Raw genomic sequence first — 27454 nt, forward strand, 5'->3', positions numbered from 1 at the left:
TCACTCATCTCTAATAAAAGAGAATGTATTTTTCACACGCTGCGCCTTGGTCCACTCATTATCCTCAAGACGATCGTGACAGATAATTGTATGTGTGGGGAACAGAGATGAGGTAGTCATTTAAAAATCATGTTAAACACTAGTATTGCACACAGAGTGAATCCATGCAACTCATGTGACTAGTTAAGCAAATCTTTACTCCTGAAATGATTTAGGCTTACCATAAGAAAGGGGTTAAATACTTCTTGATATTTAGACTTCTTGTTCTTGTCTAAAAACATAATTCACATTATGAGGAATTGTGTGTAGGCCAGTAACACAACATCTCAATTTAATCCATTTTAATGAGGAATGTAAAATGTTGGACCAATAAGACCAAAATATTTTATGGGAATTGAATGTAAAGGTTTTTATTACAGTGCAATTAATAAACAACCTTATATTCAGTCTCAATTGTTTCTTTGATTTAACATTCAACATAAAAACTGACACAATAACCTCTAAATAGATACAAACTGAAAATAGATGATATTGTTATTCTGGTAACTGCACAAAAGATGCAGAGAAACAGTGACTAGTAGATGTTAACACCATTCTGCCATCATGTAGACTTCCTGCACCAACTTCCTGTCTTGTATCAGACCACTGTCTCTCCAACTAACTGTGTCTTCTCTCCTCAGTCATCATTGACTTTATATGGTTTTGAACTGCCTTCAGTAGGCTAGTTGAACTCAGCAGTTCCTCTATACTGGAACCCATTAAACAGATGCTCTGTGACCTCAACACTCAAAATAAATGGTCTAAAATAAAGAGTAGCCTACATCATCATATCACCACTATAGTAACAGTTAAACACTTTTCATTCCAGCAAATTCTACAAATATTCAGATAATCAAAGAGCACACAATTACAAATGTAACAAAAGTATAAATAGAAAATGAATACACAATGACAATACTGTACATAAAAAGACTTAAAACCCATTGGCAAAATACATAAAATGCACCTCTTTTATTGTCTTGTGCATGAAGCCCATCTAGGTTGTTAAGTGGTGGTTCCTGGTTCCCTCTACCGACCCTGGCCTGGTTAGAGCACACTGTCCCAGCCGGGGAGTTCTGTGGAGAGAACACAGAGAAAGGAACAGTTGTCAGGACCGACACTTCAGAAGAATAATGACTTCATAGTTACAGTTGGTTACACAACACAGTATTCATTCAATTCTTCCTTAAACACACATTCTAGATGGGTTTTAAAAGTTGAGTCTAACATTCCCACCTGTCCCTGTGAAAGGTCTGTCATGTCAAACCCACTGGGGAGTCTAGATGTTCTCCTCCTCCTGGAAGACAAGAATAAAGGTCTTTGACATCATTTAGGTTTTCATATACAAAAGCACAATCAGCATGATAAATATGTTAAAATTGAGGCTGGGAATATCTTTTTACCATGCAAAGAATACGACCAGGCTGAAAAGGAAAAGCAACCCCAAGGTTTTTCCTACAATCTCATAAACCTTTGGGTTAACAGGCTCTTCTTGCCCTGTAAATAAAACACATATTATGGTCATCTGTTCCTAAAAGAGGAAACATTTTGCACATTGTCTAACATTACAATTTACACATATGCTGTAGATGTACAGATGTAAGATCTTAATTTATCCAGTATTGTTACAGGAAAATAATCCTGCAGCAAAAGGATTTGAACGTTTCCTCCGTAATGTTGTTCCATTGGTGGTGAGGCTATTAGCTGGACAAAATAAGGCTACATGAAAAGTGCAACAATATTAATATACCCACGTTTTAGTGCAGATTTCTGGTGAATTTATGTAAATCACAAAGCTTATCTGTATTTCACGCAGCGCAAGAAACTTCACAGCAACAAAATAGTGATCAAATTAAGATCCTAAAACCATATCATACTTAGACACAAGTATATCTCTTCTACATCTATCTATATCTATAATATTCTTAATGTTGTGCCATATTGAATGTGCCAATGCTTCTACCTTTAATAGCCAGCTGCACTTCCTTTGACTTCCCACAGCCGTGACTATTTCTTGCTTCACAGTAGTACAGTCCTCCATCACGAATAGTCACATTGAGGGAGTAACTCTGTCCAGATGCTACCTGTGTTGGTTTACCCCCACTGATCTGGAACCAGGTGAAGTTTGTCACAGGAGGGTTGGCTGTACTGCTGCAGGTCAGATTAACACAGCTGTCCATTAATACTGGATCAGCTGGACTGATGGAGGCCGAGGTGTCCTTAGGAGAGACTGAGGGAGAGGGGTTCATTTAGAATGTATCTGGTATATTGAATAGTCTCATCAAAACCACTCTATTACAATCATCAGTGAAAACATGAGAGAATGATCTATTCTACAGGAACCGGTGACTAAATCTTACATGAAACATTAAGCATCATGTTATGTTCAGCTGTCTTGTTGCTTGCCCCTACTGGGTAGACTGCAGTACAAGTGATGTTCTTCTCATGATGAAGGTATGATGGAGTGAAGGTCACTGTGGAGAGAACTGATTTGGTTTGGTCTGGATTCTCCTGCAGTTGGTTCTCAGTTGTGAACTGTTTTGGGAGAGTCCATGTCAGCTCAGGGGGGTGTTCGGGACAGGGAGCGACAGCAGAGCAGTTCAAACTGACAGGGGTCCCTTCCTTCACCTCACCTGAGACAGTAATGATGGGACTGGAAGGCAAATCTGTAATACATTGTAGATAAATATATTTTACACTAATAGTTAAACTGTCCACTTGTTCTACTCTTATCTTTGATGAATGGAATATAAACTGGGAAAAAAGTTGGTTAAAAGTTAAATTGTCTCTTACCCCTGACAACTATTTTAACAGACTTTCCAGTGTCTGTTGCACGGAATGGTTGACTCTCAATCCTGAAGAAGTATTTATTAGTATAATTGGTGGTTACATTGAAGAAGACTGTGGTGCAGTTCTTCTGGGACATGTTTCCAGTTATCTTCCCTTGATATCTGTTGACCGTCTCACTACTGTTAAATATCACATTGTCCGGATAACCAAAAAAGTATGGGCTTTCTTTAATCCACACTCCAGAGGTTGGTATTGTGCGGTTAAATGTGTACTTATTTTGGTCAGGAATATCAAATGAACATGGGATTTGCATACAGGAGCCAGTCAGTACATCCAGTCTATCTGGCATTGTGGTGTTCAAACCATTTTGACCAAAACAGGCCAAAACACCTGCAACATAAAGAACAACATCAGGGAGGTTCTGATATATTTTCAGTTCAGTCCAATGATATGTATTAACCCTAGATGACTGTCAGGGGCCGCTGTTTGGAAGCAACTGCACAGCCATCTTGTTACTCCTCCTCCATTGTAAAAGAAGATGTTGGAAGCTATAGAAATGCATTTATTAATGTCTACATTTGTTTTTGACAAGTATATTCTATTATAAACACCTTAATGCAAACTTTTAAATAATGTTTGTGATTTGCAACACTTCCTTCAGCAGAGAGACACTGCCCTTGCTCCATCCAATGTTTGGATATTGTAATTCGCCAAACTGGTATTTGCCAATAACTACTTCATCTTTGAGTCAGACTTTTTCCTTCAAATTCGGGGTGTAGCCATGGGCTCCCCCTTTCCTCCAAACTATGCAAACCTGTATGTGGAACAATTTGAGGAACCACTCATTTACAAAACAGAGACACACCCCCTACTATCTAAAATCCTCTTATGGAAGAGATACATAGATGATGTCTTTGTGCTCTGGGAAGGAAGTCAGCAGGAACTAAATGAATTCCAAACTCTGCTAAACGAGAGCTCTGAATATCTCAAATTCACCATGCAGACTGATGAGAGAAAAATAAACTACCTGGACTTATGGATCATCAAAGAGAATGATGCATTACATACAGACTTGTATACAAAGCCAACAGACCTAAATACCCTGCTACGTGGGGATAGTATGCATCCCCTTCCCCTCAGGAATGGTCTACCATATAGCCAGTTATTCAGGGTTAAATGAATCTGTTGCCAACAGTCAGAATTTGACAGCAACAGTAAGAAAAAAAGAAGAGGCTACAGGGAAAAAACTATTGATGATGCAATGAAGAAAATATCTCAAAAACCAAGAGAGGAATTGCTAAAAACTAAACCAAAGAAGAAAAACAAGTCTTTTGCACTAAGTACACCAAGTGTTCAGAGAAAATTAAAGCAATCCTGAAAAATCACTGGCATATTCTGCTATCAGACCAAAAAATGGCACACCTTTTCAAAGACCCCACACTGGTGGTCTATAAGTGTGGTCATAATATTGAGGTTAGCTTAGTGAGATCTGACCTGCCCCCTGAGCCCACTCAGACACTCTTGACACCCATTCCAAATGGGAACTACAAATGTGGCTCATGCGCACAGTGCAATAGCACTACAAAAACATTATTCTTCAGACACCCACATACAGGTGGAAAAATCCCTGTTAGGGGTATCATCTCTTGCAAGATAAAGGGAGTAATCTATCTCATCACATGTTCATGTGGGAAAGCCTACACATTACTAACAAAAAAACAATTAAAACAATGCATAGCTGAACACCGCAGCTCAATCAGGTGTAAGAACACTGATTATCCAATAGCAGCTCACTTTGTTGAAGCAACACAGGTTGATCCCATCTCCTCCCTCAAATACACAGGTATTGAGCATGTTGCTCTACCAAGGAGAGGAGGTAACATGGAGATCCTACTACTACAGAGGGAGGACTAATGGATTTCCTGTTTAAAAACATTGACCCCAAGTGGTCAGAATATTGACTTTGATCTCAGGCCATTCCTATGAACAATTATTTTTATGAAGAAGTCTTATAAATGAATATATTCTTTCTACAGCTTATCATCGTAGAACCAATATGTTCCCCCTGTTGATGATACTTATTACGCATTATGGATGTACCAAAAGATTACATTTCAACAACATTTAATGAAATTGGAAACAATATATGAATGAATGAATATATTTGAAATTAAATTAAACAATAATGTATGTTAATTAAATTAAACAATAATGTATGTTGATGATAATCTTATAGTAATGTTAATGATAATAATAGCCTAATATATTCAATATGCTGTAAACTATTCTTTTGACAGTTTTACTCAATTCATTCTAATTAACCTCATAACTATGATTGTTACGGCTCTCGTTAGTGGAAAGAGTGGACCAAGGCGCAGCGTGTGTCGTGGAAAATCATTTAAAATACAACGCTTATCAGAACTTGTAAAATCAAACATGCTTTTTATTACAATTGTATAGCCAACTGGCATGTCCCCGCGGAACACACCCCGCGGAACACACACCTCTCAGAAGTCCAGTCCTTTATATTTATACCCACATAGTATTGTCCGTCCCTTATGAAGTCATTCACCACCATCTGCCTTCAATTAGTTTATAATGGTGGCCGGACCCTCTATCCCAGTGTGTCAACAGACCCCATGCCCCTTCCCTTCACCACTAAATCAATGCACTCTTTGTTCTAGTCTCCCCTATCCTTAGTGTGTCCAATTGCTTTAGGCGCCTCTCTGTCTGACATGTATGTACGTAATGGAATGGTCAGACTATATGCCTAGTGTCCAATTTCTTTAGGCGCCTCTCTGGTATGTGTGCTTTTAGTGGAATGTGTAGACTATAAGTCTAGTGTGTCCAATTGTTTTAAGTGCCCATGTGTCTGGTCAGTCTGTCAGCACAATGGAGAAAATAAGAGGGCCAGAACGTCCCTTAGTATATCTCCATTACCACAGTCTCATGATCAACGTGAACATGTGGTTCGTTACTTTAATGTTCAGCTGTCTTATGTTACTACTACAATCCCCCCTCTGGGGCTATTTAGCCACATAAATGATACAAATAAGACTTTGGGATAGTAAATGAAAATACCTATGATAAACAAGAAAATACAAAAAATAAAAACAAAGTGAAGCATATAAACCAACTAGACCAAACATCTCCAATGTGAAATAGGAGTAAAAGATCCAATCAGAAACATTAAAGAAAACCTAACTAGACCAAACATCTCCAATATTCATAAGAGTAAAAGATCTAATCAGAAACATTAAAGAAAACCTAACTAGACCAAACATACAGAAACACAAGGCCTTAAACAAAAATAGATATACTAAAATCCTTACATAGGAGCACAGTCCTCATCCTGACAGATTCTACAATCTCCTCTTTGACATTTTGCGCAAAACACGGGGTCTCCATGATGGTCATGGCCTTCCACATTAAATTTTGTGCACCACTTGCACTTACGGCGCAAATGTCCCTTTTTGTGGACATGTATAAGTAAACATTCACCTGAACTGGGTAATTTAACATATACATGGAAACCATCCTTACGAAAATCATGACACGCATGACCACCCCCCCCAATCACTTCACAGAGACAGTTAGGGTTACCAAAGGGGCAGTCAAGAGGTCCTCCAACCGCATTGCAAGGCTTTCCATACTTATTGGTATAATTGCCTGGGCTTCCCGGTACAGGATCAATCACCACAGGAGGGTCATCTCTCCTTACAGACATCTGTTTAACTGTTGTCTGAACCACAATTAACTTTACCAGGGGTATAACACAACAAACTGCAATACCCAGAGTCAATAACCCTCCTTCCAACACGATGGCCATCCTAGCAAACATGGCTCCCCACTTTCCTAACGCTAGGTCTAACCAATCCCATACATGGGAGTCTAAACCAGCATTAGCCTTTACTTCTGCTCATAATCCTTTGAGTTTGTCCATAGCAATATTGGGAATAAAGGTGCAACAGTCATCCCCAAACATGACACAAACTCCACCCTTCTCCGCTAAGAGCCAATGGAGAGCCTGTCTATTTCGCCAAGTCATTTTACTGGTAGCCTGTACCTGTTCCCCCAACGCCGTTGGAGCCGAATCAGTATAGTTAATGAACATCTGTTGGTTATAATATATATAATTAATCCACTCTAAATTTTTATTTGGTGTTATCCACAAAAACATAGATTCAAATCCTGATTTAACTTCATCTCTTGCCTTGAACTCTCGAGGTACACCTCTAGGCTGGCCAATTGCATCAAGGTATACCTCAGGGTCTTCCTCATACTTCCTTTTAACTCTAGAATTAACATAGTCATCGTGGGGTGATTTAATAATGGTAACCTGTTGAATTGCTCTTACTAAGACACAAAGACCAATCCATTCATTAGGCAATACATTCAACAATTTGTTTTTTCCACACATCCAGAAATTATCCGCAATACCTCTGTCTTGATTCTTTAGCATAGTGAGAGACGGTGCAACCTGAGTTATGTGACCACACAACCCTTTTCTATTCATAATCAACCCTTTACCATTACTTTTACAAACTCCCACATTCTCTAACACCCAAATAGTATCACTTCTACTGTGGTGTTTCCTACATCAATTCCTTCGGTGTGGTGTCTGTAAAAACATTCATATTTTCCTTCAACCACGGTACCTCTGTCTAATTGAGGTACAGTTAATTCAGTTCTAATGTTATAGGCATCACAATCATTGTCTCCCAACATGGTCTTATTCAACATAGTTTTACCCCTAGTGCTTACCCAGAGCAATCCTATATTCTATGTCACACAAGGGAATAGAATACTTTCTATTGGTACAATGGTCATTTTTCCAACTTACACAGTTTTTAAATGATGCTGGTTCAGAGACTATTAAAAGATCAGACAAAGGTGATTTTCTACACAAAATACAATTGTCCATTCTGTGTTTGTTTGCCATATACTTAGCCTATTTGTACCACTCGTTCTTCACTACTTCTTCTCGTGTGCTGTCCTTGAGTGGTTCTAATATATCTAATTCTTTCGCTTTTTCAATGTTCTTATCTTGAGGTAGATCATTAGAGTTTATCAGAAAGTTCCAAATGTCAGTAAAAAAACTCTCCTGACTCTGATGTCTCAGGTTGCTTTGTGGATACGGTGGTCTGCTTGGTAAGGGCAGTCGATGTCATCTAGTGGTAGCTACTGTGGTCGTCACAGCAGCCGCCACCCTTGTTGTTGTCACAGGTTCTTCCTGTTCAGGTGCAGGGGTAGGATCAATCTTTTTTTTATTATTATTTTTTTTATTTTTTTTATTATTATTTTTTTTTTTGGGGGGGTGGATCAGCTTAATATTGCGGAAAGAATGTTGTTTCCAATGTAATTGTCTGCATCATTTCCAATCCCCCATATTTTTTTGGGCAAATATATATATCCATTCACGTATGCATACATATACACATACAGTGGGGAGAACAAGTATTTGATACACTGTCAATTTTGCAGGTTTTCCTACTTACAAAGCATGTAGAGGTCTGTACTTTTTATCATAGGTACACTTCAACTGTGAGAGATGGAATCTAAAACAAAAATCCAGAAAATCACATTGTATGATTTTTAAGTAATTAATTTGCATTTTATTGCATGACATAAGTATTTGATCACCTACCAACCAGTAAGAATTCCGGCTCTCACAGACCTGTTAGTTTTTCTTTAAGAAGCCCTCCTGTTCTCCACTCATTACCTGTATTAACTCCACCTGTTTGAACTCGTTACCTGTATAAAAGACACCTGTCCACACACTCAATCAAACAGACTCCAACCTCTCCACAATGGCCAAGACCAGAGAGCTGTGTAAGGACATCAGGGATAAAATTGTAGACCTGCACAAGGCTGGGATGGGCTACAGGACAATAGAAAAACAGCTTGGTGAGAAGGCAACAACTGTTGGCGCAATTATTAGAAAATGGAAGACGTTCAAGATGACGGTCAATCACCCTCGGTCTGGGGCTCCATGCAAGATCTCACCTCGTGGGGCATCAATGATCATGAAGAAGGTGAGGGATCAGCCCAGAACTACACGGCAGGACCTGGTCAATGACCTGAAGAGAGCTGGGACCACAATCTCAAAGAAAACCATTAGTAACACACCACGCCGTCATGGATTAAAATCCTGCAGTGCACGCAAGGTCCCCCTGCTCAAGCCAGTGCATGTCCAGGCCCGTCTGAAGTTTGCCAATGACCATCTGGATCATCCAGAGGAGGAATGGGAGAAGGTCATGTGGTCTGATGAGACAAAAATAGAGCTTTTTGGTCTAAACTCCACTCGCCGTGTTTGGAGGAAGAAGAAGGATGAGTACAACCCCAAGAACACCATCCCAACCGTGAAGCATGGAGGTGGAAACATCATTCTTTGGGGATGCTTTTCTGCAAAGGGGACAGGACGACTGCACTGTATTGAGGGAAGGATGGATTTGGCCATGTATCGCGAGATCTTGGCCAACAACCTCCTTCCCTCAGTAAGAGCATTGAAGATGGGTCGTGGCTGGGTCTTCCAGCATGACAACGACCCGAAACACACAGCCAGGGCAACTAAGGAGTGGCTCCGTAAGAAGCATTTCAAGGTCCTGGAGTGGCCTAGACAGTCTCCAGACCTGAACCCAATAGAAAATCTTTGGAGGGAGCTGAAAGTCCGTATTGCCCAGCGACAGCCCCGAAACCTGAAGGATCTGGAGAAGGTCTGTATGGAGGAGTGGGCCAAAATCCCTGCTGCAGTGTGTGCAAACCTGGTCAAGAACTACAGGAAACGTATGAACTCTGTAATTGCAAACAAAGGTTTCTGTACCAAATATTAAGTTCTGCTTTTCTGATGTATCAAATACTTATGTCATGCAATAAAATGCAAATTAAATACTTAAAAATTATACAATGTGATTTTCTGGATTTTTGTTTTAGATTCTGTCTCTCACAGTTGAAGTGTACCTATGATAAAAATTACAGACCTCTACATGCTTTGTAAGTAGGAAAACCTGCAAAATCGGCGGTGTATCAAATACTTGTTCTCCCCACTGTATATACATACACATACCTACATAGACATACATACTTTTTTTAAAAGAGTATACCTTTATTATTATTCCCTGCAAACCCTACCACCGATCCCCCAATTGGAGTAAACTGATAAATATTTCTGTTTTTACCTTCAATTTATACATCTTATACACATTTACAGACACAGTCTACTTTATAATAGTTCTCTCTTGTTTGTTCTTAGTCCTTCCTCTATTTCTGTTGTCCATCCAGTTTGATTTCCACTTGTAACTGTGCTATTTCACAATAGCTCCGCACCTATACACATTTCACAGATCCCGTATGCCCTACATTGTTTATCTTGTTATTAGTCCCACCCTTCAGCTCCACTCAACCTTTCCCATCTATCTTCCAACATCATCCATTTCGGATTTTTATTTGCCATATATTTTTCAGCTGTGCTGTGATGCTTCACAAAAGATTTGAATCTTCCTATTCTCATAGCTTCCACGGATTGTAAATTAAAAATAAACATTTTTGCTAAAATAATTATTATATTATTGATTGATTGACTATGGCTTTTCAAATCCCCCAGTATTGCTATCTGTAGCGTTAGTTCTACGCAAATGTTGCAATTCTTCAACCATTCCTGGACCTGTGACCAAAAACGAGCTACATGCGGACAATACCAAAATAAATGGTCTAATGACTCTGCCTCCTCACAGCAGAATCTACAGAGCTGAGAAGATTGTATCCCCCATATATATAACATTCTATTAGTTGCAAGAATTTTGTACAATAATTTAAATTGAAAAATTCGAAGTTTTGAATCCGGCGTTGTTTTGCGTATCAATTCATAAACCATGTGCCATGGAATGGGTACATCGAAAATCTCTTCCCAACTATTTTGCAATTTATATGGCACAGCTGTAAGTTTTTTGGTCCTTAAATGAAATTGGTATATGTTTTTATTTATCACACTTTTCTTTAACCATTTATGTTCTTTAATATAAGGCCGACATACAAGTTCCTTACTTTTATCCCCTTCCACCTGCCTCTTCCATTTTTGTGGTAATGCTGCAATTAATTGGTTGTAATTTTGGGTAGAGCAGACATTTCCATATGTCTGTGTTAGCTGCATGTGTGACATTACTCCACCAGTCCTATTTATGATATCATTCACAAAAATTATACCTTTTTTAAACATTTCTTCGATAAATACAGTTTTTTTATCAATTACTCTTTTTGAATTTAACCACAAGATTTGTTGTACTATTTGTTCCGTCCTTTCAGGTGGATTAAACTGAAATTGCAACCAACTTTCTAAGGCTTGTTTAAAAAATAAAGATATTTTGGAGATTATTTCCTTTTCAAGCAACCGAAAGTGAGCAGGTGTAATCTGAATAAAGGGAAAAAGGCCCTTCTTGAACATAGGATGAGACATTCGTACCAATCTACTAGAGAACCAGTTTGGATTTAAGTATAACTTTTGTATGACTGATGCCTTTAGTGAGAGGTCTAATGCTTTAATATTTAATAATTTCTGCCCTCCGAATTCATATTCGTTATATAAATAGGCCCTTTTAATTTTATCTGGCTTGCCGTTCCAAATAAAATTGAATATTTTTTGTTCATATAATTTAAAAAGCAGGTCACTAGGTGTAGGCAAAACCATAAGCAAATAGGTAAACTGTGATATGATTAAAGAGTTAATCAGGGTGATTTTCCCACAGATAGACAGGTATTTTCCTTTCCATGGTAGCAAGATCTTATCTATTTTTGCTAACTTTCTATAAAAATTTATTGGAGTGAGATCATTTCTTTCTTTTGGGATTTGTATACCGAGTATGTCCACATCACCGTCAGACCATTTAATTGGTAAACTACATGGCAATGTAAAATGTGTATTTTTTAGTGATCCAATACGTAATATGGTACATTTATCATAATTTGGTTTTAATCCAGAGAGGATAGCAAATGTATCTAGATCCTCTAAGAGGCCGTGGAGAGATTCTAGTTGTGGTTTTAAAAGAAAACATGAATCATCAGCGTACAATGACACCTTAGTTTTTAGGCCCTGGATTTCTAATCCCTTAATATTAATGTTTGATCTAATTTTAACAGCTAACATTTCGATGGCAATAATAAATAGATATGCCGATAGTGGACAACCTTGTTTTACTCCTCTAGATAGTTTAAAACTTTCTGAGATGTAGCCATTATTTACTATTTTACACCTAGGGTTACTATACATAATTTTTACCCATTTTATAAGAGATTCCCCAAAATTGAAATATTCTAGGCATTTATATATAAACTCCAGTCGTACTTTATCAAAAGCCTTTTCAAAATCAGCTATGAAAACCAGGCCTGGTGTCCCCGATATTTCATAGTGTTCTATTGTTTCCAGTACTTGCCTTATATTATCTCCAATGTATCGTCCATGTAAAAAACCTGTCTGATTAGGATGAATAATATCTGACAAAACTTTTTTTATTCTATGCGCCAAGCATTTTGCTAGGATTTTTGCATCACAACACTGAAGTGTAAGAGGTCTCCAATTTTTTAAATGGACTGGATCTTTATATATACCACTTGGGTCCTGTTTCAGTAATAATGATATCACACCTTCTTGTTGCGTGTCTGATAATCTATCATTTATATAGGAGTGGTTAAAACAAGCTAATAGTGGTCCTTTGAGTATATAAAAAAAAAGTTTGTATACTTCCACTGGTATGCCATCCAGTCCTGGAGTTTTCCCATCCTTAAAGGCCCCAATTGCATCAAGTAGTTCCTCCTCTGTAATTAGGCCTTCACATGAGTCTTTCTGTACAGATGTTAATTTTACATTATTATTAGGGAAAAAATCCATACAATTAGTTTCAGTTAGTGGAGATGGAGGAGCCTGAAACGAAAATCTATTCTTAAAGTACTTTACTTCCTCTTTCAAAATATCATTTGTTGAATAATGCTTGACTCCATTATTTTTACAAGTTTTAATACGTTTTTTTTGGTAGCATTTCTATATTGAAGATTGAAAAAGAATTTGGTGCATTTTTCCCCATATTCCATCCAGTTAGCTTTATTTTTGTAATATATTACACTGGATCTTTCTTGAATAAGTTCCTCCATTTCTTTTTGTTTTTCCTCTAACTTATTCTGTACCTCTATGGTACCGTTTTTATTGTTATCTAACTGTACTGTTAGTCCTTCAATTTCCTTTGTTAATATGGACTCTTTTGATCGAAATTGCTTTTGTTTTATAGATGAGTACTGAATTGCATGGCCTCTAAAGGCACACTTAAAAGTGTCCCATACAATATGGGGATCTGCTGTACCTATGTTATGTCTAAAAAAGTCAGTTATAAATTCTTCTGTCCTAGTTCTAAACAATTTATCATCTAGTAGGCTTTGATTAAATTTCCAATATCCTCGCCCACGTGGAAATTCTGTAAGAGTAATATATATGCCAATTATGTGATGGTCCGACCGCATTCTGTCCCCTATCAAACACTTTTTAACTTTTGGTGCCAGAGAGAATGATATAAGAAAGTAGTCAAGGCGACTAGCTTGATTAAGCCTCCGCCATGTATATCTCACTAGGTCAGGGTATTTAAGTCTCCATATATCCACTAATTCCAATATATCCATGACATTCCTGATTTCCTTAAGTGCCTGAGGGTGATAGTTTGTAGTGTGATTTCCTTTCCGGTCCATAGAGGTATTTAAGACCGTATTAAAATCTCCCACTATAATAATAGAGTCTAGTGTTGCTTGTAGAGTTGATACATTCTTATATATATATTGTCAAAGAAGCTTGGATCATCATTATTCGGACCGTATAGGTTAATAAGCCATATATGTTTATTGTCCAATAACATATTTAAAATAATCCATCTACCTTGAGGATCTGTTTGGACAAGTTGCACATTTGGATCAAAGTTATTATTAATTAAAACCATCACCCCTTTTGAATTTCTTTGCCCATGGGAGAAATATATTTCGTCCCCCCAGTTCTTTTTCCACAAAACTTCATCTAAAACTGTTGAATGGGTTTCCTGTAAACAGTAGATATTATAATCCTTCTCTTTTAGCCAGGTAAATACTGATCGTCTTTTCTTATTATCTGCTAAGCCATTACAATTGTAACTGGCTTTTTATTACATATTGCTGTGAATCATCCTCTATAGTCCCTAACATCTTTTACTTCTTCCTTCGCAACAGTTGTGGGATACACACATACACCCACACACATTCAGCCCTTCCCCCCACACAACCATAAGCTCACCCTCTCAACAATTGCACCATCCCAGAGCCCAACTCAAGATGGGTCATGATTTACAAATGTACTTGCAGTTGCAGCTGCATGAGAAGGCCTGCAAGACTGCGCAAAAAATGAGCATAAATGTAGAGATTTATTTACCATTGTCACATCCTAGATGATGGAGGTCAAATGTACACCTTCTTCCTGAAACACCCACAATACGGTCATCCATTTTGACCATGTTCCCAAGCCTCTCCATGCAGTCCGATTGGTTTCGTGCCACCAGGGCCACAATAATATACCCCCTCTCTGAATGTCCGAGTGTGACCCCCTCCCCATGGGTTACTGCAGCTAGTGTTGCCAGCACTGCCACTGCCTGGGTGGGGGCACCCCACCGGAATCCCCACCGGCTAGGTACAAGGTCATCAAGGTTCTCATTAGCAGCTTTGAGAATTTCCTTGTTTATTATGCTCTCCCTTTAGGGGGCTTTGGCTTTGCAGGACCAACCCTGCCAAGCAGGCTCAGAATCTTGAGGGGGCAGTGCTGCTCTTGGCCCCTGACCTCATTTTGGCTGCATACAGACCGCATACAGCATGCACATAAAACAGTTAGGGACTTCTCCTTAGTATCTGGGCTATTCATGTGGGTGTCTAGGGTATAGGGCCAAGGACCGTACCATTAAAATAGGATAATAAATAATTAGATATAATTTATTTTAAAAATGTAGTTCCCCATGATAGGACAATAAATAAATAAGACGTGTAATTCATTATAAAAGTATATCCATCATCTGAACAACATTGAAAGCCCTCTCATACCCGGCCCACAGCAATACACTGGCTCTGGGATATGCAACTATTTCATTACTCACTCACTCAACTTTTCAAACATAACAAATAAAAATAAACACACACCACACCATCCACACATACTGTGCCTTCTGTTTACTTAGTTTTTATCTTCACTATATAGAAATAGTGCTTGTGTTCAATTAGTTATATGTGAAGATTTATAGAAAAGCTATATTTTGTATTGTATTGTTACAATCAGTAACCGGGCTTGAATTGTGTTTATTTTCCTCATCTATGAGAACTTTGTAATTTTTAAAATAACCATGGAGTAATCTTTGTGTCTCTGAACAACTGGTTATCAATATATAGTTTATCAACGACGAGAGCTACTCGTTTCGCTTTTAATCTATTTTCTTTGAAAATTGGATACAGAACTTTGCGCCGTTCTGCAATTTCTTTCGGAAACTGATCATTCATGCCAATTTTGGTCCCAGCAAGTCTTTTACCCAGGCTTTTAACCATTATTTTATCTTTAAATGAAGCAAATTTGGCAACGATTGGGCGTTCGTACCTCTGCCCTCTCTGTCCGAGGCGGTGTACACGTTCAAGTTGGATCTTATCGATAACTTCGCGCGGTATCTGAAGCGCTGCAAAAAGGAACTCTCTAACTACAGATTCAGGAACCTCTCCTTCTTTCTCTTGGATACCTGTAAGTACCAAATTCTCTCTCATGGATCTAGTTTGTATGTCCAGTAAGCATTCCTTCAGAACGTTGTTCTCCTTTTTAAATTCATTCATTTCGGTTTCAATCTTATTGACCGTCCCTTTTAGCGCGTGTGTTTCCTTCTCCAAAGCCGCAGCTTTTTCATCACTCATCTCTAGGCTTGCCTTCAACTCTTTTATATCTTTACTAACTAATTCAAGTATACCCAGTTTGTCATTTATTGATTTTAACAGATCGGTTTCGACCTTTACCATTGCCGGTGTTGAGAATATTAGATCATCCGTATCAGTTGAGGAGTCACGTTTTCGTTTTTGATTCGGTTCCCCTGTCTTATTCTCCGTCATTTTTGGGTGTTGCTTGTTTTCGTAATATTTGTCGATAAATGTCTCTAGTCTTAGGATTTGTTTTGTGTTATTATCCAGATTGAAGGTTATCACCCACCAGATTATTTAGTGCTAATATTTTAGTCTAATTTAGCAGATATTTCGAATATTATGTTTTATCTTGAGGTGCTCTACATAACTTCGCTCAGTCCGCCATTACCTTTACGTTACCTTTACGTCCGCCTGGCACCTACTCACCTACACCAGCCTATTCTTACAGAATGGGGAATCAGTTGCTCATACAATAATCAATATGAATTGCTATCCCTTACAGCATGTGTCAAATTCATTCCCTAGGGGTAGGATCAATCTTAATGACCGTGGTGCTACTCCCTTCGGTCACTGTTGTTCTTGTTATTTCAACTATTAATTCTTCACCTTCAACTGGTTCAATCTGATTCATGATGAGCACCCTCTCATCTTTCTCTTTGATTAATGTCAGGTCACATCCTTTCGGGTCCCAAACCACTTGTCCCTTTGTTTGGTGATGTGTCCATCCACAGAGTGCCATCTCCGGTAAGGGTTTGATCCTTATGATTGAGATAGACTTCAGTTCTCCTGCTTCTGTTATAAGTTGAGGTGGAACAGAGATTCAAACCTTGTCAGTCTTTTTGGATTGTTCGGCTGATTCCTTTCTTCTCTTCCTGCTTCCACCATACATCTTGATTGTGCATTAGTCTGTTGTTTCTATACTAGCATTCACTGTTACTTCTGTTATGTCAATGTCATTATTCTTTTGTTGTTCTAACTTCAATTGTCTGTAAAGGAGACCATTCAAAAGTTTAAAAGTCAATTGTGGGGAAATCCCCATTTTCTTCAGCTTGCAGGACTTTTCCTCCTCTTTCTTCACCTGAGGCTCCCTCCTCAGGCCGGACTTAACTTCCATCTGGAAGGTTTAAATTTTTAGGGAAAAGATGTTCTCATTCTGTGCCTTGTGAGGCCTCTCCTCCTCTTCTGGGTGCATTAGTCGGTGCACTTGTCGTATTTTGGCTTTCACTTGATTTGCTGTTTTCTTGGCTCCTCCCTGGCGTCTCAATCGTTTCCGCTGCTCCTGCTCCCTCCAGGCTCCCTCCTGGTGAATCAGCATCCTCTGTGTCCTCATCTCTATGTGGTTGTATCATTCTCTCTGTTGGGACTCGTGTGCAGTGGTTTAGATGATACCACGTCTTGCTTCCTTTCACTTGGACTGCTGTTTTTGTGGCTGTTGCCACCTCGTAGGGTCCTTCTCTCCTCGGTTGATCCCACTTCCTCCGGAACACTCGAACGTAGACTAGATCTCCTGGTATCACTGGAAGAGGTCCTTCTGGTCCCCTTGGATCATCAGACGCGGAACCTCTCGTCCTGGTTCAGGTTTCTGCCTTCTTTCTGTGAGGCATTCATACTTAGAGACTTATGGCCTCTGTTCTATGATTACACCATACATCCTCTTACTTCCATCACTCATCACACAACAAACTGACATTCCAGCTGAAGCTGGCGAACCCCTCTCCTTCTGTTTTCCTAGACATAAGACTTGGAAAACAACAGACAAAACATAACAGCATTGACAATGTTATGTGTTATGCATAAATATATTCATGCAAACTGAAATCTGAGACCATGACAATTTCCCATCTGCTCCATTTTAACTGATAATCATGTGCATAACCTTAATCAACATGATCTCTTCTTGACGTAATTCAACACTATATATGCTTTCACATCAATTCCTTTAACATGTTTGTTTAGAGTATAATATCCTATCATCTATTCTTTTTCACATGATGCATTAAAAAATGAAACAAGTAGCCCCCAAACTCAACCCAGTATGTCTATAGTGGAATCTAGTCTCTCTCTCTCTCTCTCTGATTCCACGTCCTCTGTCATGGTGTTTTCAAGCTCACCCTTTATTCAGCTGGACCTCACTTCTCGTGAGACTTATGTACCCACCAAAGAGAAACATGAAGAACTTTACCACTGCAGTGTTGTAAGAAGTATACCACCAGCCTGGTGTATCTTGATGTACACTCAGTCTCCAGAATGCAGCCCAAGCCCTTCCATTTCTGGCTGTTTTTTCCTGAGGACATACACACTAACACATGGGTTATTCCCTGACAACAGACTTCCTTCTTATAGCAAGATCACTAAATCTTAATTTTTAATAACAGCCCTATGTAACCATTCTGCCTCAAATACCTGGCCTCCTGCCACAGAAATATTCATAATGATAGTCAAATGATTGTCCCTACAGCAACTGCTGTAAAATAACATATAATCATTCAAGCGTCTTCCAGTTGGATTAATATCCAATCCTAACAAAACTAAGTCATAAGTTTCTTAAACTTTTGCTCTAATGTTCAAAATGCCACCACTTATTCTTTTTACCATATCTTTGGATATGTGAATTGTTCTATTTACTTTTGAATTGTCCCTATATTTTACACAGCCAGCTGTCTTTCCTTTTGTGTGAATTATCTCTATTTTTATACATAGGTTCTAGAAATAACACCCCTTCACTACCATTACCTTCATTTATGAGTCCCCTAACCCATAACAGCCATTGTTTGATACATACTTAAAACATCCTTAAGTCAATTTATATATCATTTATATCAGTATCAGTCCCCCCTCAGGAACATATACACAACCTTATGTTCCTCAAAACAAAAATAAATTGACCAAACGAAAAAAATAAATATATATATATATATAAAATAATTGCACATGTGCAATATTATCACTATTTGTAATGAAATGAAACCTGGGAATAACGTCCATCCATGTACTTCTATGCCAATGTTATTGTTGGTCTCTTTCTTCTTCATCATTGGGTATCAACGCACAACAGAATACCTTTTTATTCCATTATATTATAAAATTTTTATCATTACAATTCCAATGACATTATAAAACAAAATAAACAAAAAACCTTATCTAATCTTCTGTAAGTTGTCAACCTCCTTGTCTCAGGAGTATTATCCAGAGCTACCCTAGGCCAATTAAATTTAAACAGTTCTATATCGAAATAACTAAACAGTTCTTTTTTAAATACATTTTCCAACCCAATATTCAGAATAACAGTCCTTAGTGTTTACTTTAACTCAAATTTGACCTTATCTATTCAATACACATCATCCCTTTAATAATTAACATTTATACTAAACACTTTTATTACCAGTATTATCTATCTTCCCAATAGCCCTTTTGTCTCAGTTTTTCTCTCATGAGTGGCCTGGTAATAAAAGTTCAATACCCCAATTCCTTTAATTCATAATTCACCCTGGCCCATATCATTTCAACATGTCTATTATTTGATACAGTTCACAGGTCATCAGACACAGGTGTCCCTCACTATTCAGTCGATCAGGGTGGGTTTGAGCTCCACACCCACTTGTGGTGATATTCTCTCCCATGCCTTAAAGCATTCTGACGTCACCTTTTATGATAACTCCCTAATTCTACTGGTGATCTCTCAGATGAATTACAGATGATGTATTTATCAACAAAACCCTCACAGAAACCCACACTCCAATAAACCCTTTGGAGTAACTTTCATCACTTTTTATATGCAGAATGAACAAAGCACATTTGTGTATGTACCCAAAGACCATAACCCCAAGGAACTGATAATTTTACCTATGAACACATGTTATATCAAAAAACAAAAATAAAAAATAAACCTAACTGAATAACTTATTCAATTTAAGGGTACAACTCTTCATAATTTTCCCAGGGACATAATAGATTTTCAAAGTAATTATACATTTTGAATAGAGTCTTGTGTCTTTTAATCATTTTATAATTAAATCCCACCTGTTCCAACAATTTCTAGTAAAAGGTGATCAGTCTTTCACAGGAAATTCTTAGGAATCAGGGCATCTTGACACCATTAATATGTTTCCACTCCCGTTTCTTTAGGAACAACTTAAATACATTTTTCAAAAAACATTTCCATCCTTCTGCATACCCAAATTGAAACTGAAGTGGAAAAAGCCCTTCCAATAAATCTACTAATGCATATTCATTCCCAGTACATGGTGCACTTACTAGTGAACCATAGCCAATAGCACACAGGGACTGGACTCACTTATCCAGAACTCCAATGTTGTAGCCTTATCCAGATATTTTTATAGCAGCTGACTTTAATTAACTGCTTTCCACAGTAATACAGTCTCCAATGATATTTTGACCAGAGAAGATTAAACCCTTTTTTTTTTCTGGAAAAGAAAGTATACATATCGTTAATTTCACAACGTCAGCTATTAATTATTATCATTATTAATTCATTTTATCCGTTTGGTTTATTCTATTCTTATAGCTCTAATCAATTTTATGATTACATTTACATTACATTTAAGTCATTTAGCAGACTCTCTTATCCAGAGCGACTCACAAATTGGAAAGCTCATATACATTCATCCTGGTCCCCCCGTGGGAATTGAACCCTCAACCCAGGCGTTGCAAGCACCATGCTCTACCAACTGAGCCACACAGGTCCACTGCCCGCTCCGTTAAGATCTCTATCTAACGTCTTACTTTTACCTTTATTTATTTATTTTGTCTATACTTTCTTACCTCTTCTCTATATTCTTATTGTTTGATCCTATGGTCAATTTACTAGTGAGTCAAGCCTCAGTATTTTTTACACCCCTCTCTGCCCTTCAGACTATTCTTAGACCGTAATTTCTGTGACCACAGAGTGACTAGCACCTGTTTTTTCCCCTTACTTTGTTTCACCGTACGTGAATTCTTAATGTGTCCTGGATTTCACTATTTATCACTATTTATCTTAAATAACCTAGATTCGTTTTTAACTTTATAGTACAATTTCAATTTATCGACGATTCTACTTTCTGTTTTGTTACCCACTTCCTATCCGTATTATACTATTCGGTTAACGCCTTTTGAAGTATTTTTATTTATTATTTGTTTTGACACCTTTTTGTTATTCTTACCGCGGTCTCTTACCACTTTATCACATCAGTGTTTTTATCCTTGCTTATAACTTATTTTACTTCGATGTTTCTTAACTTCGTTCCCTCTGCCTAATAGCAGTTAACGGCACCCTTCATCAACTCTACTCTGTCACAGGAGAGCTGCGCGCTCCCTTTTCTGGACGTTCTGCCTACACACACAACTTGTCTTTCCTTCCTAATGTTCTATTTTTACACAGATCCACTCATTTCTTACAACATTCTCATTCATCCTTTTTATTTTTCATCTGTTCATTCAATCCCTTTGTTTTTACCTCAAAACAACTTAGTCTTTCTTTATTGACTTAATTCACTTCCTCCTACATAAGCCTAGACTGCTAAGATTTCTACAATATGACGAGACTACTGTCTAATCGGATCAGCTTGTCTTCATATCCTATTCACCCCCCCAATACTGATCTTTTCTTCTATTATTAGAGTAGTATTGTGGCGTAACCTACTGAATTACAAAACCCTGTTAGCTAGACAGAGCGTTTTTTTATTCGCAGGATTTCTTTTGCATTTGAACGCCGCACAATCGGGCTAACGTTCTTCCTGCCTTCTAAATATTCATCCGTTCAGTCCCCCTTTCTGGGGCAGTAGCCATGAAATATTTATTTAACTACTGATTTATGCTCTGACCGTATAAGCTACTTTTGCAGTTGAACGCCGCACAATCGGGCTAACGTTTTCCTGCGACCTAAATACTTCACCCGTTCAGTCCCCCGTTCTGGGGCGGTAACCATGAAATATTTATTTAACTACTAAATATTCACCAACAGACCCTTCTGCCGTGACGTGAATATCCCACCCAAGCAGACCTCTTTAAAAATGTTCCTTTTTTAAAGAGCGGTATCGTGGCTTCCTAACTACTTATTTATGCAGTTCTCTATTACTTTTAGAGCCGTTATTCATAAGTAACCTGTCCAAGCATTCCTTCTACTAATTTTATTGAAGAGGTATCACAGGATTTTCTACCTACATTATCTGTTTTGACCGTATGAGCTGTCCCTTATTATAACCAGCCATCTCAGCCAGATGTGCAAACAACCGCATCATTTAACCTCTAACGAGCCTCTACCCCGGATCCGGGAGCACCCCCCACCCCCCCCCACACTGATTAGCATAGCTAGCATAGCTTCACAAGTAAATAGTAGCATCTAAATATCATTAAATCACATGTCCAAGACACCAGATGAAAGATACAGATCTTGTGAATAAAGCCACCATTTCAGATTTTTAAAATGTTTTACAGGGAAGACAAAATATGTAAATCTATTAGCTAAACACGTTAGCAAAATACACCACTTTTCTAACTCCATCAGTTTCTTACTACTTCAGTGCTATCACCAATTCGGCTAAACTAAGATATTTATAGCCACTAACCAAGAAAAAACCTCTTCAGATGACAGTCTGATAACATATTTATGGTATAGGATAGGTTTTGTTAGAAAAAAGTGCATATTTCAGGTAGAAATCACAGTTTACAATTGCACCGACCATCACAAGACGACTAGAATTACTATAGAGAGCAACGTGTATGACCAATTTACTCTTAATAAAACATTTCATAAGAATAGACAAAGCATAGCAATGGAAAGACCCAGCTCTTGTGATTCCAGACAATATTTCAGATTTTCTAAGCGTTTTACAGCGAAAACACAATAAATCGATAAGTTAGCATACCACATGTGAAAACGTTACCAGAGCATCGATTCCAGCCAAAGAGCGCTATAACGTAATCACCGCCAAAATATATAAATTTTTTCACTAACCTTCTCAGAATTCTTCCGATGACACTCCTGTAACATCATTTTACAACATACATATACAGTTTGTTCGAAAAGGTGCATATTTAGCCATACAAAACCGTGGTTACACAATAAAAATACTAGGAAATCAAGCCTCAATATGTCTGACGTCATCTATCAGAGTGATCTAGTTTAATTGAAAGCTAATCATATACTTGACTAAAAAATACAGGGTTGACAGGAATCGAAAGACAAATTAGTTCTTAACCTCTCTAGGATGAGAGTGGCGCTAGCGGCACTCCCCCCCCACCCCCACTGAAAAACCAGTGCCGCGAAATTCAAAAACAATATTTTTTTTAAATATTTAACTTTCACACATTAAAGTCCAATACAGCTAATGAAAGACACAGATCTTGTGAATCCAGTCAACATGTCCGATTTTTAAAATGTTTTACAGGGAAGACACAATATGTAAAGATGTACATCTATTACCTAAAAATACATTAGCATAATCCACCATCTTTTATTTGTCCACCAACACCAGTAGCTATCACCAATTCGGCTAAACTAAGATATTTATAGCCCCTAACCAATAAAAAAACTCATCAGATGACAGTCTGATAACATATTTATGGTATGGGATAGGTTTTGTTAGAAAAAAGTGCATATTTCAGGTAGATGGCCTAGGTTACAATTGCACCCACCGTCACAAATGGAATAGAAAAACTACTTAGAGCAACGTGTTTACCTACTTACTAATCATCAAACATTTCGTAAAAATACACAGCATACACGAATCGAAAGACACAGATCCTGTGAATACAGACAATATTTCAGATTTTCTAAGTGTCTTACAGCGAAAACACAATAAATCGTTATATTAGCATAGCACATAGCACATAGCAGCCCAGCATTGATTCTAGCCAAAGTGAGCGATAAAAGTAAACATCGCCAAAATATATTAATTTTTTCACTAACCTTCTCAGAATTCTTCAGATGACACTCCTGTAACATCATATTACACAATCCATATAGAGTTTGATCGAAAATGTTTATATTTAGCCACCAAAATCATGGTTAGACAATGTGAAATGTAGCTCAGCTGGTCAGAAAAAGTCTGTGCGCCACTTAGACAGTGATCTACTCTTATACATAAATACTCATAAACGTGACTAAAAAATATAGGGTGGACAGGGATTGATAGACAATTTAATTCTTAATACAATCGCGGAATTACATTTTTTAAATTATCCTTACTTTTCAATACAGCTTGCGCCAAGCCAAGCTACGTCAAAAAACATGGCGTCCGAAGCCACTAACACTTTTCGACAGAAACACGATTTATCATAATAAAAATGTCCTACTTTGAGCTGTTCTTCCATCGGTATCTTGGGCAAAGGATCCTTTCTTGGGTCCAATCGTCTTTTGGTGGAAAGCTGTCCTCTTGCCATGTGGAAATGCCAACCGCGTTCGGGATGAACTGGAAGCGTGCCCAGCAACTCACAGCGTTTCAGAAATAAATGTCCCAAAATCGCACTAAACGGATATAAATTGCTATAAAACGCTTTAAATTAACTACCTTATGATGTTTTTAACTCCCATAACGAGTAGAAACATGACCAGAGTAATATTACTCCCTCCACTAATGCTTGGAACAGGTGCGGTCGGTGTCCTCTAGGCGCATGACGCAGCTCCAAAAGATTGACTAGCCTCAGGGTTTTTTAATTTATAGTGCCTGTGAACGCGCAATCGACCCAATTCAAATCGTCATCACGTAAAGACATCCAGGGGAAGACGTAAGCAGTGTCCGTATAGTCATAGCAATAACAGTGGCCTTTTAACTGACTCCAGAACAGTGGCAAAAATTTCTGAATTCTGACTCCATGTCAGGGAAATTGCTGTAGAATGGGCTCTGTTCCACTTAGAGACAAAATTTCAACTCCTATAGAAACTATAGACTGTTTTCTATCCAATAATAATAATAATATGCATATTGTACGATCAAGAACTTTGTGGGAAGCCGTTTCAAAAAATTACACGATTAGCATAAATAGCCACAACAGCGCCCCCATCCTCAACAGGTTAATGCAACCGCTGACTTACATTTTTAAAATTATCCTTACTTTTCAATACAGGGTTCGCCAAGTGACGCGATAACAAACAAAATGGCGAAATATGCGTTTAAAATATTTCGACAGAACAACGATTTATCATATTAAATATTGCTTACTTTGAGCTGTTCTTCCATCAGATTCTTGGGCAATGTATCCTTTCTATGTTGTAATCTTCTTTTGGTCGATAGATGTCCTCTGTCCTTGGAAATATCCACTAACGATCGAACGGGACCACAAAACGTGTCCAAAGTTTCAGAGTGCACGACAAATAAATTCCTCAGAATCGCACTAAACGGATATAAATTGCTATAAAACGGTTCAAATTAACTACATTATGATGTTTTTAACAACTATAACGACTGAAAACATGACCGGAGAAATATTGCTGGTTAGACAACGATTTGGAATGAGGCAAGTCCGATGTCCTTCACGCTTCAGGCGCGCGACGAGAAAGGGAGGTCCCTATACATTTTGTTCTTTTATAATGTCTGTGATTGTGCAATCGATTCCATTCAAAACGTGATGACGTACAGACACCCAGAGGAAGACGTAGGCAGTGTCGGTTTCTTCATAGCATTCACTGTCGCCTTAAAAACAGACTCCAGATCAGGGGTAAATATTTCTGAAATCTGACCCCTGTCATGAAAAGTGCTGTAGATATTGTTCTGTACCACTCAGAGACAAAATTCCAACTTCTATAGAAACTAGAAAGTGTTTTCTATCCAATAATAACAATAATATGCATATTGTACGATCAAGAATTTAGCACGAGGCAGTTTAATTTGGAGACCCAAATATGCTAATGCGGAACAGCACCCCCTATAGTTCCAAGAGGTTAAGCTACACATTCGAACGGTCTGATCAGAACGAGCGCATGCATGCCCACTCTACATCTAACACAAGCAAAGTTCACAGCACCTATTCACTCAGTCTCTATACATGCGCATACATTTATATTTAATACAATTCCCCAAATTACACATACATGCAAATTCATTGAATTTAAAAGTTCTTTTGTATTTACTGGTTTCATTTTAGGAAATTTGAAAGAGAGACTTACGTGGCGCCCCTCTCGCTGAGACAGTATCTCTGAAGCAATCTACACAAACATTTCCACTATTGTAAGAACTAGCTTACCTTCTTATAATTGGGCGGCCACCCTTGTTTGTCAGATTGTCCAAAGAAACTATCTCCAGCCCTGAACACCATTCCTCAGTCCCTGTCCCTCCTGGCAAGCTCGCCAAATATGTCGTGGAAAATCATTTCAAATACAACGCTTATCAGAACTTGTAAAATCAAACATGCTTTTTATTACAATTGTATAGCCAACTGGCATGTCCCCGCGGAACACACCCCGCGGAACACACACCTCTCAGAAGTCCAGTCCTTTATATTTATACCCACATAGTATTGTCCGTCCCTTATGAAGTCATTCACCACCATCTGCCTTCAATTAGTTTATAATGGTGGCCGGACCCTCTATCCCAGTGTGTCAACAGACCCCATGCCCCTTCCCTTCACCACTAAATCAATGCACTCTTTGTTCTAGTCTCCCCTATCCTTAGTGTGTCCAATTGCTTTAGGCGCCTCTCTGTCTGACATGTATGTACGTAATGGAATGGTCAGACTATATGCCTAGTGTCCAATTGCTTTAGGCGCCTCTCTGGTATGTGTGCTTTTAGTGGAATGTGTAGACTATAAGTCTAGTGTGTCCAATTGTTTTAAGTGCCCATGTGTCTGGTCAGTCTGTCAGCACAATGGAGAAAATAAGAGGGCCAGAACGTCCCTTAGTATATCTCCATTACCACAGTCTCATGATCAACGTGAACATGTGGTTCGTTACTTTAATGTTCAGCTGTCTTATGTTACTACTACACGTGGTAAGTGTTCATGATTCATTTATTCAAGAAACACTCAAACAAAATAACAGCAAAAAAACGAAAGCGAACAGTTCTGTCAGGCACAGACACTAAACAGAAAATAAGATCCCACAAAACCCAAAAGGAAAACTTATATATGATCCCCAATCAGAGACAACGATAGATAGCTGCCTCTGATTGGGAACCACACTCGGCAAAAAACAAAGGAAAAGAAAACATAGACTTTCCCACCCGAGTCACACCCTGACCTAACCAAACATAGAGAATAACAAGGATCTCTAAGGTCAGGGCATCCCAAAAGGTGCTGACTCCGGCCGCAAACCTGAACCTATAGGGGAGGGTCCGGGTGGGCATCTACTCTCGGTGGCGGCTCCGGTTCGGGACGTAGCCCCCGCTTCTGTGGAACCGGACCGGGGACCGCCGCCGCAGGCTCCGGACCGGGGACCGCCGCCGCAGGCTTCGGACAGGAGACCGTCGCCGCAGGCTCCGGACCGGGGACCGCCGCCGCAGGCTCCGGACAGGGGACCGTCGCTGCAGGCTCCGGGCCATGGATCGTCACTGGAGGCTCCGAACCATGGATCATCACTGGAGGCTCCGGGTCATGGATTATCACTGGAGGCTTCGTGCCATGGATCATCACTACAGGCTCCGGGCCATGGATCGTCGGTGCAGGCTCCGGGCCATGGATCATCACTGGAGGCTCCGAACCATGGATCATCACTGGAGGCTCCGGGCCATGGATCATCACTGGAGGCTCC

At 38.7% G+C, this 27454-nt stretch overlaps 1 protein-coding gene across 1 annotated transcript; it reads right to left on the bottom strand.

The window, feature by feature from the left end:
* Positions 1 to 406: 406 nt before the first annotated feature.
* On the bottom strand, positions 407 to 27245 carry LOC139583665 (B-cell receptor CD22-like). The gene is made up of 7 exons (XM_071414988.1): positions 27055 to 27245; positions 2930 to 3008; positions 2400 to 2793; positions 2003 to 2269; positions 1443 to 1536; positions 1276 to 1336; positions 407 to 1115 (listed from the first exon to the last, which is right to left on the bottom strand). Exons 1-7 carry the CDS (start codon positions 27243 to 27245, stop codon positions 885 to 887), a joined length of 1317 nt encoding a protein of 438 aa, XP_071271089.1. The 3' UTR covers positions 407 to 884.
* Positions 27246 to 27454: the final 209 nt, after the last annotated feature.

The sequence above is a fragment of the Salvelinus alpinus genome, chromosome 8 (genome assembly GCF_045679555.1).
Source record: "Salvelinus alpinus chromosome 8, SLU_Salpinus.1, whole genome shotgun sequence".
Lineage (NCBI taxonomy): Eukaryota > Metazoa > Chordata > Actinopteri > Salmoniformes > Salmonidae > Salvelinus > Salvelinus alpinus.